Raw genomic sequence first — 15,395 nt, forward strand, 5'->3', positions numbered from 1 at the left:
GTACTAAAAACAACAAATAAAATTAAATATCTAGGAGTAATTATTGATAAAAATCTGAAATGGAAGGAACAAATATGTCAAGTAGTAAACAAAATTAGAAAATTAATATATATATTTTTAAGAATTAGAAACTTTCTGTCGATAAAAAATCTATATTTAATTTACTATGCCTTAGTTCAATCCACTTTACAATACGCTATTATTAGTTGGGGATCCGCGTATAAATGTAACCTTCTTCCAATTGAAATTATACAAAGAACAATTATTAAAATTATATTAAAAAAATCCTTTGACTACCCAACAGAACGCCTGTTTGAAGAATTTCAAGTACCTACATTTAAAGACCTATATATTAAAAACTCATTAATCCAAATTATAAAAGAAAAAGATAAATATCAATTTTTAAATGAAAACAGAACGCGACTTAGACATGTTTTTCTATGCCCAAAACTAAATACGTCTTTTGCACAACATCATTATACTTATCAGGGAAGAACTTTTTTCAATCGTCTACCAGAAGAAATCAGAAGCATTAATGATAAAACCCGAATACTGCTCTCTGTCAAGAGACATTTTAAAAATATTCTGAAAAAAAAAACTACTGTCACTTAATTAATCTCACAAATATCCTTAGTTTTCCATAACTTCCTTTCTTTTTTAAATTTAATAAATTAATATATTATCCTTCACTACTATCAAAAAAAATACTACAGCAAACATACATTTATGTAAAAAGAATTATTTAAGTACCAACTAACAACAACATTTTTGTACACTCCCCTTCCATACACAAGCAAATGCTTTCAATGGAAGAGTAGTAAAAAAATACAAGATGTAAAATGAATTATGTACCATGTAAACATATTATTAAAAATAAAAAATAATTACAAAAAAAAAAAAAAAAAAAAATTTATCTAGGTCGTCCAGATGATTTACGTACAAAATTTTTTGATCATGACCTTTACGAACCATTATTTTCCCATTTTTGATCCAAACAAATTCATAATTTTTTTCTTTGGCTAGTTGCTTTGCTTTCCAAAGCAGCTCTTTTTTGTAGGGACTTATTACTTCACCTATGTACACTTTTTCGTTTGTCAAATCCTTTAGTAAATTAAGGCCCATTTCTCTTTTTTTAGATAGAAGGATTTCTTTTAGTTTAATTTCTGTAAATTTTACTAGGATTTTTGGCGGAGCATTAAGTCTTCGGTCTGTAGTTCTGGTCACATTGTTTATATCAGCGTGTTTGATTTGAACTCCAGCTGCAGATGCGACTTTTTTTATAATTTCCTCCAGTTGTTCACCATTTTTTTGTGGAATTCCTGCAATTTCTAGGTAGTGCAGATTTGATGTATATTCAATTTCATCTAGTCTTAGTTCCATTTTTTTTATTGTAGCGTTTTTTCCCACTTGCTCTTTTTTTATATTTTCAAGTTCGTTTTGGATTGATTTATTTTGGCTATTATTTGTATCCAATTTTTTAATAATTTCGTCATATTGAGCACTTATGTACTCAATACTTTTTATAGATTTCGTATTCCGACATTCGTTTTTTTGAATTATATCCTTTTTTAAAGAATCAAACTTTTTATCGTTAACGAGAATTTAATAGTTAACGAGAAAATTGTTGTAAATCGGTAGAAATTGGGTATGCGGTTGCTTCTAAGGGTAATATTAAAAAAAAACATAGAATGACTGACACTGACTAAATATTCAGAAAGCTTGACGTAATAAATAATAATGGAAAATATACCCAAAAACACCAGTAAAGTACATTTTTGATCAAAACACCAAATTGCAACAACTACAAATCTAATATTGATAAACTAGTTACATACAGAAAATTGAAAAAAAAACTACATCGATAAGCACAAACACCACAAATACCAGGAAATAAAAGCATTCAACAATATTAAACCTTTTTTTGATAATTTAATGAGAAAAACCTCAAATTGTAATATTTAACTTTTGAGAACAATATTATCGATTCCCTCATCTCTAACTAAATTATGTTGTTTTTTTTAAATACTGCTAATTGAACAATTATTAAAAGTAATTTTGTTTTGTTTTTATTGGTTATAAAGTTTAATTTATATAACACCATTTCAATTTTAAAAAAAATTATTTTACATGTTTAATAATATTATTATTCAATTGACAAAAAAAAACCGTTCATTTATAAACAAAATTCTGTTTTGTAATTATTATTACGCGTGACATAAGTTTGATAATGGTAGTTCGATAATTCTTTCACAGGGCGAAACAACTATCACCCATAATGATAATTACACAACAGAAATTGTTTTTTTTTTTTTAATTGAATGATAATGTTATTGAATATATAAAAGAAAATATTCAACTTACGAAAATAATAATGATGACTACCTACGTAATTCATACGCATAAACAGTAACCATAAATATGCTGCTGTCGAATCGATTAATGAAACCTTTATTCATGAAATGTGCTCAATAAGGACTAACGATCAGGTTTATAGGAAAGCTTCCCTTTTATAGAACATATCCTTGACAATGTGGGATAGGCACTATTCTAGAGATGGCCAACAGACTGTTCCTCGGAATTCTCCCATTAATTGAATAGCCCACTTATTGTAACCACGATGATTCTACGTTTATACAAACTATCACTTTTTATTTATTTAATGTGATTACTGCACAAGAGTCCCCACTGCTCCCAACCGTCTGAAGCCTGTGAGACTATGGAATCCCCAAACGGGGTATGTTGTGGGGCTAACAGTATTGGGGAGGTAAAGGATGGGGAAGAGAAAAGTAGGGGTGTACCTGGCTATTCAGTTCTGGTCACCAAACACAACTAAATCCATTTCAATTCTGAATGGTGGTCTTAGACCAGGTAGATACTGAGAGTATCTTCCACTCTGAAACATGCAGCTAGTATCCTAAATATAATTCACTTGCTCACGCCGGGATTAGAACGCGCGACCTTCGAATTGCTAGTCGAGAGCCTTACCCATCGACTACGGAGGCTGTCAAGTCTACTGTGGTTAGTGATATTTCTTCAAATTTAAGATTTTTCAAATAAATATTTACGAACTCCCTAACGGTGAACTATGGAGTCATGAAATATGATGTATTTCTTGTCTGGAGAATATATGAATCTAAGTAAAATGCAACCTATTTGTTGTCTCGGTGAATTTGAACACGTCATTTCACTTTGTCATTTCGTTTTCTTATGGAAGATTTTTTTTATAGAGGAACATATATGAATGTTGACATGTTTTTTTTAACAAAATTAAATACAGATTTTTTCTATTTAGCTCGTGATAGAATATACCTTTTGAGTTCATACCTGTACCCACCTACGTAACTGCGTTGACGTAAAAATTCCTAGCAAAAAAGTTGTGAAAACATGACCTCTAAAGCTGTTGAAATTTGATTGAATGCTTTAATAATTCCTGAATTCATCTCTTGGTGAGTTTTAATAAGTTTTATGAGTGTAGTGAATTATTAGCAAAGTTTAAGATTCTGAATATATAAAACCTTAAAAATTTAAACCTTGTATTTAAATTATATATATAATTCTAGCTTCCTATCAAGCTGCTATCTCCCTTCAAAACAAATCTCTTTCCCTTTGCAATAATAATTGGTACGCATACCAAAGTATCCGCACCCGTTCCTTTAAGGACACACGGGGCAAAAAAACCTCCGCGCAAAAACCAGCTCTGACCATATGGTCTTTATAAGACAAGTGCTCCAAAATCCTCTTGGCGAATAAAAAATTCATTGTTTCTCCCATATTGTGAATGCTACTCCATGTGGCGGAATGCAACGAATGCTACCTCTGAATTATACACACAGATAAAGCTAAGCGATTGGCCAAGGAAGAGTTCTTCCTTAAATGCAGCTACTGTCAAGCGACCCGGTTAGGTTAAGTCTGGGTGACGATGTTGCCATTATTCTTGGAAATTAAATTCTTTTGTTTTTGTTGGTGGATGAAACCACTAGTTTAGTTTTAGAGTTTCTATTAAATGTTTTTTAAAGCGTGTGTTAATTTTTTTAGTAAAAGTATGCCTTTAGTTAAAGAGAATTTAATAATAATAATAAAAGTGTTTATTCCGGTATGTGGGGAGGTTAGTGCAGTCCCACACATTCCATATAGAGATACAAAAAAATATATAATCATAAACAAAAAGATAAAACAGAAAAACAAGGAAAAGAAAACAGAATTAATTGAAAATAAAATAGAATAAAATGATAAAATAAATAGAATAATAGAAAGTTGAAGCCTTTAGGGAGCCGTGACTATATTAGGCGCTAGTATTTTTCTCCAGTGTACGTCAATGCTGGAGGATGGAATGAGGCGGGCTTCCATAGTGAGGATATTTCCAGAGCTTCTTATCCTTTCCCTGATTCCTGCCACCCTGGATCTAATAAGGGCTGCATATCCGGGAACTCGCCCCTCCGTGAACATACGGAAAGCGCTGCAGTATCTGGGGAGACAAAACATTGTGCGGAAGGCGTTGTTGTATTGGACCCGTAGTCTTTCTATACTGCTCTTTTTGTAGTTTGCCCATAGTTCGCACGTGTACAACGTTACGCAGAAGGAAAGGAAGAGCGTCCTTTTTACTGCGGTACTGCAAAGGCGAAATCTTCTACTGAGCATGTTTGCTTTAACGCTGAGAGCTCGTATTTTTCTATCTATATCGTCATCGTCCATCGGATTACTGGTGATTATGTATCCAAGGTATTTAGTTCCTTCGGTCACCTTCAAGTTCACACCATTCAAGGTAGCTGGAGGAATATTTTTCGGGCCTTGCACATGTCTTATGCACTGATATATCTTAACTAAATTCCCAATTGCTGAAAATGTTTTCTATTCAGTTTTGGTCACTAAACACGTCTTTCACCAGGAAGATACAATACATCTTGTGCCAAGGAATCATACCAAAATTATTATTTAAGAAATTTCGTCATGGGAACTTTATCTTATTTATAAATACGTTTATAGGTATTGAAGGAATACAAAAAATGCCAAAACCGTCAAGTCTGTATTCAATTAATTTGCATTATTATTTGGTAGGCGGGTATGGATATCTTTTTAACTCTCCGGCAGAACTCTCTCAACCCATCGCACTGCACGGCAATGAAAGTCACTCCTGGACACACCGAACCACAGATACCCTACCCACCCTTCATACAATTTTTCTCCCCGGATCTTATTCTCCTCAGTTTCCCCACAGCATTGTCAAAGAAGACATAGGCAAAGATGGAAATTATTTTCCTAGTTGTCTTCAGTGTTGAGCTTATGTAAAAAAAAGTGGTCTATTTTTTGTTATCCTCTTCTGTATATTAAATTCGTACTATAACTGTTTATATTCATTTAATAAACAATTTTCCTCTGAAATCATAAGATTTGTAAGTATGTATGTACTTAAATACCTACCTGCATTCCTACATACTTATATATATACCGCATATTTTATGTAACATTTATTTAAAATAAGGAATAATGCTATTTGCCAGAAGAAAAAATCTTTCTTTAGGCAGGTAAGTACCATTATAAAATTTTTAAAAAATGTCGATTAAAAAGTCCAGTTAAAATATAATGTTACATATTCCTTACTAAACCATTAAAACGGCCACTAACTGGGAAAAGGTGGAATAGAATGTACAAACAAATTTATTGACAAACGAAATACAAAACTATCGATTTAAACTAGCTCATTCAACAATGTATCTTGACACTAGAATAATGAAAAATTAAGCATTTCAAATGATTTAATGAAAAATCAGAAATTAAATGTCTAGGACAGCTACAAATCAAGCAAAAAAAATTAAATATAAAAATTGGCAAACAGACCAGCCTACAGTCCTTTCCCTTAAAAGGAAACTACCAGCAGCTGTTCCAAGTCAGTAGGCACTGCACTGCACAGTGCACACTGCACAAGTCTGCTGCAAGCAAGATAGTAGCGAGGAATGCTTTCTGCCTTCAGAATTCTACCTTCTGTTTCCTTCAGCACCCCGTGCTTCACCTTCTTTCCTGCTTGCAACCTTACTTGGGCTAAAAACGTTAAAGAAGGCAAGATCTGAGCAAGCAGAATATTATTCCTTCAAGGATATGCTATTAAAATATTGTATCTTTTCGGAGTTCGTAGTCTAAAGTATCCTGTTCTTAAAATTAACTCATCCAAAGAAAGTAGATGTATAAACAAAAGTAATATTTAATGAAGGAAATGTAATAAATATTTTATGAAAATATACCGTATATTGAGCGCAGAAACATAGAAAATCTTTTCGGGATGTAAGATTTCAGAAAAATTTCTACAAAAAACATGATTTCTTGCTGAATATGATTTTCACGGTAAAAAGAATTACCGTGATTGTTGCTTCTTTAGCAATCATTCTGGACAGCGTTAAAATCTCCGTCATCAGGGTAGATTTTGGCAAAGCGTGTGTTTATGTTTGAAAAAGTTTTACTGTGTCATAAACGTAACTCTCTTAATGTGATTTTCTGCTTTTAGTTTTGGTATAGCCATCTAAATCCGGACAAAATGAACTAGTACGTTTAGCCCCATTATCCCTGTTAATATCTGTGTTTATTTTGTTATGTATATTTCCTCAGTAATTATTCGTGCTCGATGCGTTTTGGGCCATCTCAGCACTCAGGCTCTCTAGCTTTTTATATTAACTGAGGCAAATAATTTTCACCAGGATCTATGTCATCTTTGGGAATACTGTGTTTTGAGGATCTTTTCAGGAAAAGAATGATTTAACCAGGAACTATATCTTCAAGAAAATTAAGCTGTTTTTACTGTTTGCATATTCTAGGTTATAGATTTTAGCTTCCACCTGCAGTAATTGACGCATTAAACGTATGTAAAGAAATAAATGGTTCCTTACAGATTATATCTCAAAATTTATTGTCTAAGAAAAAACAGTATTGAAACGGCATAAGACAGGATCTAGCCGAAATTTTATATTTTACAGTATTACGCCCTATTTATCATTTTATTGAAAGAAATAAATACAATTGTATCAAGAGAAATGCTATTCTAAAGTCCTTATGCACCGGTGACAAGGTATACGTTGCAAGTTGCTACCGTCAAGGCTTTAAGGCTGTAAAGGCTGACTGTTGTAATTTGTTTATTATACCGATTTGTGAAGGTTCTATTGGAGGCTTTGTGACGGGACATGGTAAACTTGTTACTCTGAAGTATAGTGAATTACTTTAGAATTTGTATTGGCAGTAAATGCGAGCGGTGAATCTTTTATGTCGAAGCTTAACTTTTTAATAAAACTACTTCTGGTGCCATTAATTTTTACAAAGTTAACTTTCTTTTTCTAGATAATATTGATATTTACGCTGAAGTGAAATACATCACAGTGAAAATTACATTGGCAGTTGAAAATTTTAGCAGTGTTTTCTTGATAATTTCAGAAAAAAAATTGGTGTATTTTTTAACGATGCCAAAGATAACAGTTCGAAAAATATTGAACCATCATTTATTCATGTAATGTTTCTAGAACAATTACATCCACCCACTTACAAATGTAATGTTATGATGTTGATGATACGACAAGGGATGGAAAAATTGGAGTAATACATCATTTGAATGGATTAGTTGTTTTCGCCAATTTAAATGGGTTATTGTCTGAATGATTCTCTGGTTCTCCAATCCGCAGAATTCAAGGTTGCGTGATTACTCTCGGTGTGAAAAAATGAGAATTCAGATATCTTCAATTTAGTTTTTATTTAAACAAAACTCACGTTACAATAATTTTATGAACAAAACAGATCGCGTAACGTTAAATGAGATTTAGGGCTAAACCGGCGGCTAGATCACTGGAGATAGAATTAATTGTTTGCCGCGCGAGGTATCGCGCGCAGGTTCACAGTGATACCAGCCTTACAAGAATGTGGGTAAAAGTAATGTTTTCATTATTTTCGGGAGATGTAAACTCTCTATAATTTACCCTACAATCAGAAGACTTATCAGATCTGACCACTTAACATAAGTAATATATTAAAAATAACTAAAAAAAACAAGTAACTTGATCATAAGCTCATCAATATTAATAATGCTGCCTCATAAGTTATAACCTAAAATTAGAAGAATGAAATCTACACATTTTAGATAATTAAAAATACCTCGGCATACACATTGATCCGCAGCAGCATGTACAAAACGTATTGAAACAAATCATCACAATAATTGGCATAATTGATAGAATAGCCCATCTTCTACTAACTCAAGTAAAGAGGGGATTACACTTTACTTAAATCCAGTCCCACCTATATTGTCTAATCAAAATGTGGGGAAACTCGCACGTTACATACAGATTTACAAATAGTACAAAATAAAGTTTTGATTTAAACTTCTTAAATTATAAACCAAATACCTCCCACTAAAAAGTACATATACCGTGATATGGTACTTACTGAAAATTTGAAAACCCTACAAATATAATATATTCCTATAAATCTACAAAACATAAAATTAACTACAAAGACGTCATTTTAAATGGAAATAATTTTAATAAAAATATTTTTATTTTTATTATTGTTATGAAAATGGAATTTTCGTGATATCTTATTCATGTTTTACAATACGGCTTCTTTGAGATATTTTCCACTGTACACTAAAAACTTAAAAAAAAAAATTAACCTTACAATGTACTTTAATCACAACGGTTGTTTTTTTTTTATTGTTCGTCTATTGTTTGATTAATTCTTTACCAATCGCTGTTATAGTTCTTGTATGTGCAATAGACCTTTTTTTGCAAAACTAAGTTATGAATGCCAATATGTTCATTAGCCTATTACGCATTGATGAAGCCAAAAAAAACATATTTTTTGGTTTTTAAGTGACATTTTCAGCATTTTTCCAGTGCCAATATCCACTCACGGAACGATAAAGTTCTCATTTGTTCAAACTCCCGGATATTGAACATTCAAAAACTCAACGTTATGAATATCAAATATTTTTTAAAGTTCATAGATATTTGTTCAACATCCCGCCAAACGTTGAGGTCTTGAATGTTCAATCTCCACATTCAACCAATCAGGAGTCAGCTAATTAAAAAGAGCGTCCATGTTGATTTTTAGTTGTTTTCTAACAACTAAATTGTTCCACTAAAAATACGTTTAATTGCGAATATATGCTGTAATTGAACTGAAAAATGACTCCACCGACTATAAAATCAATAAACCTTAGACCAGCAACTTAAATAGACAGGCGAGTCTTAAAATTATGTCATTTATAGGCTTTTTCACCATTTTTTACTTCTTGAATTTGCTAGGCAAACATACAGGATGCTTCAATTAGTATTTAATTATTTACACCCTTAAGGCTTTTACCTAAAATGAGTCTTAATACATTATATGAGTGCATTAAAACTTATTTTTATTCAAGAAATACAACAAAAGAGGCAGGAAATGGAAATTTGCAAGAAGTTGACTGCCCTCATAGTCTAATTGAAAGACATCTACGACACATATTTAGTCCGTTATCACTGCTAAGATTGTTGATGAAAACGAAGTCCAAATCTTTCAATTTTGAACTCATTAAATTAAAAGTTTCCGATTTTATGTTTTTTGGTCACATAAAATACAATAAATAAATTCTTATGTATACTAGCGCAGAACCATTACGCAAATAAAGTATAAAAGTAAATATTTTACTCAAGATAATCAACATAAATAATAAGCTCACAGCAAATAAGACCTTTCAAAAGATTTTTTTTTTTCTAAAGTAAGTAAACTTTAAAAATTATTTGTCAAATGAAGGTAACGAAACAATAAAAAAACAAGCCAACAACCCAACCTTCATATTCCTCATCTCCTTCCCCTCCCCACTATCTTCTGCCTCACAGCATACCCAAATTGGGGATCCCATAGTCTCACTCACTCCTGACGGTTGGGAGTAGTTGGGACTCTTGGTGGTAAAAGAAGCATTGGACATGTACACATTTACAATGTCCTTCCTGATAGCTTGAAAACGGAGAATCAAATAAAATAATTTAACAAACCAATGTATCTATACAAGATTAACATGTCGAATAAGAATAATAAAAAATATGATACATTATGACATAATTGAAATACAGGGTTTTCAAATAAGAGGTGTTATTTGGAATAGCCCGCTATTTCGGTAGATATTACTTTTGAAGCTGTCATTTTTTTACATTTGACAAGAAGAAACTACGCCATTAATAAAAAAGAAACGATACACGCTTCAACAACGCATCGAAATTATTAAAATTCACTTGAGTGAATCAAATGCAAATCATCTTGAGTGAAGAGGTCCATTTCTTATTGGAAAACCCCGTATTATATAATATATTACGAACACAATCTCAATGTACTTTAGATTAGATATTATTTATTGGTGGTACAAGTAGGTGCCTTAAAATATAGAATATAATATCCCACGAAAATGATAAATAAAACAATTACAAGGAAAAAAATGAAAATAATAAAAGTTTTTAGGTTCTCACGGCCAAAAGCATTTTTGTTGCTTGTTTTTGGGGTGTTATGCCGTGTTGCGCTAACTCCTTCTTTAGCCGACGTTTCGGACAGACGGAATTTCTCAGAAAACTTCCAGCCTCCACTTTTATATAGTTCACATAATAAAAAAAGAAGAAATTTTTAAAGTTAAACCGAATGTTTTATAGCGCCGCTAAATATGAATTATTATTAATTTTAGCTATTTTTAGGATTTTATAAATGGATTGCAGTATAAATATTTGTGGCACACTGGAAATTTATTTTATTTCTAACATCAAAAATTACGTATTTCCACATAAATAAGAGATACAAATACTTTTATAAAATAAAGGCACCCGGTCATATATGACCCTTAAACGCTGGAGGGGTTAAGCATTTGTGATGTAGTTCTTCAATAGAATCTGAGTGAACTGTATAATGCGGTATCTAGAGAGGTGATTTAAGAATAATATATATGTAAAATTGGAAAAAAAATCTGTACATTAAGAAATAATTATAATTTATTCATTTCTTTACCCATAATAAATATTAATTCCACGCGACATTTCTTTTCTGAACGGCGGTTTTTCTCGCCAGAGTGTTACTTAAAGTGTCTTACACTTGAATACAAGATACAAATTCACCATAAAATTTATTTTCATACTCAATTTGTGAATAAACCTTTTCGAAATGAAATAAATAATTTTTACGTCGGATCCAGTCGAATCAAATCCCTCTGTCAAAGAGATCGTCAACGAGTTTTGATTCCAACCTCAAAACGAAAATCTAATTTCATTTTTATGTTAGTGGCAGAATTTAAAACGATTACAACGATACGAAATCAATAAAATCGAGAATCTTCTACAAAATTCATCTGTCAAATATTTTCATTGTGTCATCTAACAGCTTCCATTCTAATACGAATTGTTGAATAATGCAGCAAGCGGTGGCCTAGGCCCGACGTTCCTTTAAGGTCAGCGAATTGACTTCAAAATCAGCAGACAACGCCTAAAACAGATATACACACATTGTGTCCTTTATAAGGACATGTGGCCCTTGGCTATTTCTTGCGTTTGACCGGAGGAGAGGCAGGCGAATAAGCTATCTTTGTTTTGCCTTTGTAACGCATTCTACAAAAGAATTGTATAACTATTTTGTGTATTTATTGACATTGTTATACAATAAAGGATTTTCAATATTGCAGAAAATTTTATTTTACGAAATTTAGTTTATTGAAGTATGAAATAGAATATTAATTTTGCATGTGGCAGGAAGGATGAAGAAAATTTACAGAAGTTATTAGTTACTTTTGCTAATCAAAACTGGATTATACGGCATTGCCAACGAAAATTTAATTATGTGAAAACTTACTTTGTTGAAATGAGCTTTTTGATTATTGATTATTTTTAATACATACTTCTAAAGTATGTCAAAGATGTCGAGATAGACCGTGGAAGACACTGCATGATCAAGTGAATCAAATTCTTGAGACGAGTCGTGGACCTATATATTTACAAGATGAAGACAGATGAGACAGAATAACAGAAGAGTATACAGGGTCCAGGGGTAAAGTGCGCTTACTTCGGGGGGTGATTCTACATGATTTTATAAGTATAAAAAATAAGTAACTTATTTGAAATTTCATCGTTTAAGGGTAGTTCTTAGGTAAAAAAGTTGAATTGTTTGTATGGGAAAATAAATATTCCTAGAAAAAAAATTGTATTAGAAAAAAGAAATTGGAATTTCCAAAAGAGTTATTTATCTTTTTTACTTTTACCATCATGTAAAATCACCTCCCAAAGTTATCGCATTTTACCCCCGGACACCTGTATGTGAAACGATGCATGAATTTGAATGGAATGAGGATAGATTATGTGGCAGTCCATCCTCTTTGCCTAGCCTTGCGGAGGAACTGCGTGAATCTAATTTTCTCAATTAATTAACTTGTTTTATCTCTTTGATTTCAGGATGCGCTCCTATTGGCTTCTCTTCTTCTTTCTTCATCACTGCCTTGGCCGTTCATCCCTCAACGGGTCTCTCCCCGTGGCTCTCTCATTACCCTTTCCCAAATCAGGGATCTCCAACTATGGGAAAGTGGAGGGGGGAAAGCGGGCCGGTCAGGGGCAGGAAGAGGGGGCCGCGGGAGTATGGAGGTGCCCGATGTTTGAGGAACACCCCACGGTTGAGTGCTCCTGCGACTTGCCCCACACTTTAAGATGCACTGGAGATTGGTCGGCAATGCAGGTAAAATTTTTAATGAATATCTTGAATATTATTCACTATCGAAACCATAAAAAACAAAAGCTTTAGAAAAAATGCATGATTTAAAAAAAAATATTCCAATGCAACTGCAATTTGTACTCGGAATTCTAACTGTCTGGATCAACTTCATTACCAATTTGTCTATTGAACTATTTTTATAACCATTCATATTTCTCCAAAAATATTTTTGCAAAATCAATTTTTGACGTAGGCAGGTATCAACCATCTATTTTCTAACCATTCACGATTTCCGAGCCATTGAAGCTATTACAGACAGTAACGTTTAAAAACGTATTGACAACAATGTTGGAGACTGAACCGATCCTTGTGGGACACCAGCATTTATTGAATGTAAGAAAGGTGCGAAGCTGTCTGAATCGACCCTTCTCTCAAAGTGTCAGCAATTCACGTACACAAAAATGCGTGAAGTCCCGGATAGCATTATACTGACAAGTCCTCGGTGCCAAACCCGGACAATGCCTTGGTAATTTCTTATGCAACCATTTGGATTTCAATGAAACATTCCAAGCTATTTCCAAACATGACTCACATACGCGAGAAGATCACCACAGGAGCGGTTTTGACGGCTTACTTTCCTATCTTATCTTCTACACACCATTCAGTCTCACAACGTAACCCGAATAGATGGCATAGTCCCATAGCTGCTAGCAGTTGAGATACAAGCGGGGTACCTAGTCATATTTTAAATAAGTGTCCTTAAAAAAACTAAACAATCATCACTGCATACAAAATACAATATAACTCTTTTATTTCAGATAATCGGGCGCACCCTTCGCTCGCTACCGACACACCGCGCTGTCTCTCTCCTGGACTGTACCGTGCAGAACGTGTCAGCCCTTAGTGGGCCGCTGTTAGAGGGGGTGGCCCTGCATGGCCTGGTGGTCAGCTCCGGGGAGATAAGGGATGTTCATAGCGCGGCCTTCAGGGGTCTGGCTTCTCCCTTGCAAGCCTTGGGTAAAAAAATCTCTATTTATCTCACCTATATCAACATCTTTGCCTTCTTCGGGTCAGTGATCAGTTCGACAAGGTGCTTCCAAGTGTCTTTATCCTATATTTATGGTTATTTCAGTGAGATACGTCCGTAACCTTTCCTTTCACGAAAACCATACGAAAGTCGGACATCGATACGATAAAAGCTTCATTTACAAAATCTGTCACTATTATTTGTCAATATTCCCGAGCACCACTGCAGGTCGTCGACGTTTTGTAACAATGTACGTCGACAAAAGTTGCTTAATTTGGCTTAGTCAAACAGCCCCTAGATACTATTGTCTAAAAGTCGGGCCCTAAATATAGAATTGCATACAAAATTATTATTATGTGAGACAATTTTAAGCTCTGGAAAACGGGATTTCTACAATTTATCAAAATTTCACGGTTCATTGATTAAAAAATAATAACAATATGCATAAAATAATATTTAATATCAGTTCCCAAACACGTTGGATTTTAAAATTTAACAACTGGGCTGTTTCTTGCTCGTACATCGGGATCTGAACAAATAGCAAACATGTGTAACTACACATCTGCCCTGACGATGAACACTGTAACGCTGTCCAAAACGTTGGATAAGTAAGAGGTAGCGTAAAACGACATTATACCCCTATAAATAAATCACGATAACAATGAACGGTGAAAATCTCAAATTATAACTAAAGAGCAAACAATTTACTTTTCCACGAACAAACTTTCTGCTCTATATTTAAAAAAATAACAAAACACATATTACTTACATAAATTTGTTTTTTTTTTAATCCCAAACCTTCCAAACCTACTTGTTTTTATGTTGTCGTATGAATTTAGATGTTCTTTGTTTTAAAAAAAAACACGTAAAAGCCCGGTTGGGTGTGAAAAATAAAAACAAAGTGTCCTTAATATATCCATAAATTAATATTAAACATTTTATTTAGCTTACAACTGTAAATTTGATGTGTGTCGTTCTCAACAGCATTCCGAGTCAATAGTTTTTGTAACCATTCTCTTTTTATCTCTTTCGTCCCCTTTCATCCACTTCACTTGTTTACTTTTCACACCTTTCTTCATCCATCCGATATATCACGATTCCTTTGTGGAAAGACCATAAGATTGGGGTTTCTGTGAGTGAATTGTCAAGTGCTAAGTAAATTGAAATGTGAACACAAGACCTGGTCAAGCTAGAGAACAATTTAAATAAACAAGGTTATTGTCGAGAATCTTCAACAGATGCTTCTTTACCTTTCAAAAATTATTTATTTATTTACGCCCTTTTTATGGGCTTTTGCGTATTGTAATGGACCTGTTTGGGGTAAAGGAACGTAAAGAATTTTTTTTTTCATAAATTAAAATACGTTCAGAGAATAGGGAGAAACGAACAGACTATGGACATCTCTGGGACATACTAGAAGCTTTATTATAGAAACCTACGTCGGTAATAGGTGTTAACCACGTAATAATTGAAAAGAGGCGTGATGGAGCTCAACGAATCAGATCATTCCCAAAATCAATTAAATAATTTTTCGCCAATCACGGAGACTAAGGGCGGTCTAAAGACACGAAACACTCTAGGTTGATTTACTGTTGAGCTAACCTTGGGATCCGGTCTCACGATGCGTGTAAGGGCACTTGGAGAACGACGATAAATTTGCATTCTAAGGTAGAAACGAAGCGATACC

The 15,395-nt window shown here is 33.2% G+C and overlaps 1 protein-coding gene across 1 annotated transcript in view; it reads left to right on the plus strand.

Annotated features, from left to right (window-relative positions):
* Lrt (Leucine-rich tendon-specific protein) overlaps nucleotides 1-15,395 on the plus strand; it is a 311,734-nt gene that overhangs the window by 236,558 nt on the left and 59,781 nt on the right. Inside the window, exons 2-3 of the mRNA XM_089646371.1 lie at nucleotides 12,429-12,705; nucleotides 13,500-13,698. Of these exons, the coding sequence (XP_089502497.1) occupies nucleotides 12,430-12,705; nucleotides 13,500-13,698 (475 nt within the window). The 5' untranslated portion in view covers nucleotide 12,429. The remainder of the gene's footprint in view (nucleotides 1-12,428; nucleotides 12,706-13,499; nucleotides 13,699-15,395) is intronic.

This window comes from Hesperophylax consimilis, chromosome 24 (genome assembly GCF_061612785.1).
Source record: "Hesperophylax consimilis isolate HC1 chromosome 24, BYU_Hcon_1.0, whole genome shotgun sequence".
Lineage (NCBI taxonomy): Eukaryota > Metazoa > Arthropoda > Insecta > Trichoptera > Limnephilidae > Hesperophylax > Hesperophylax consimilis.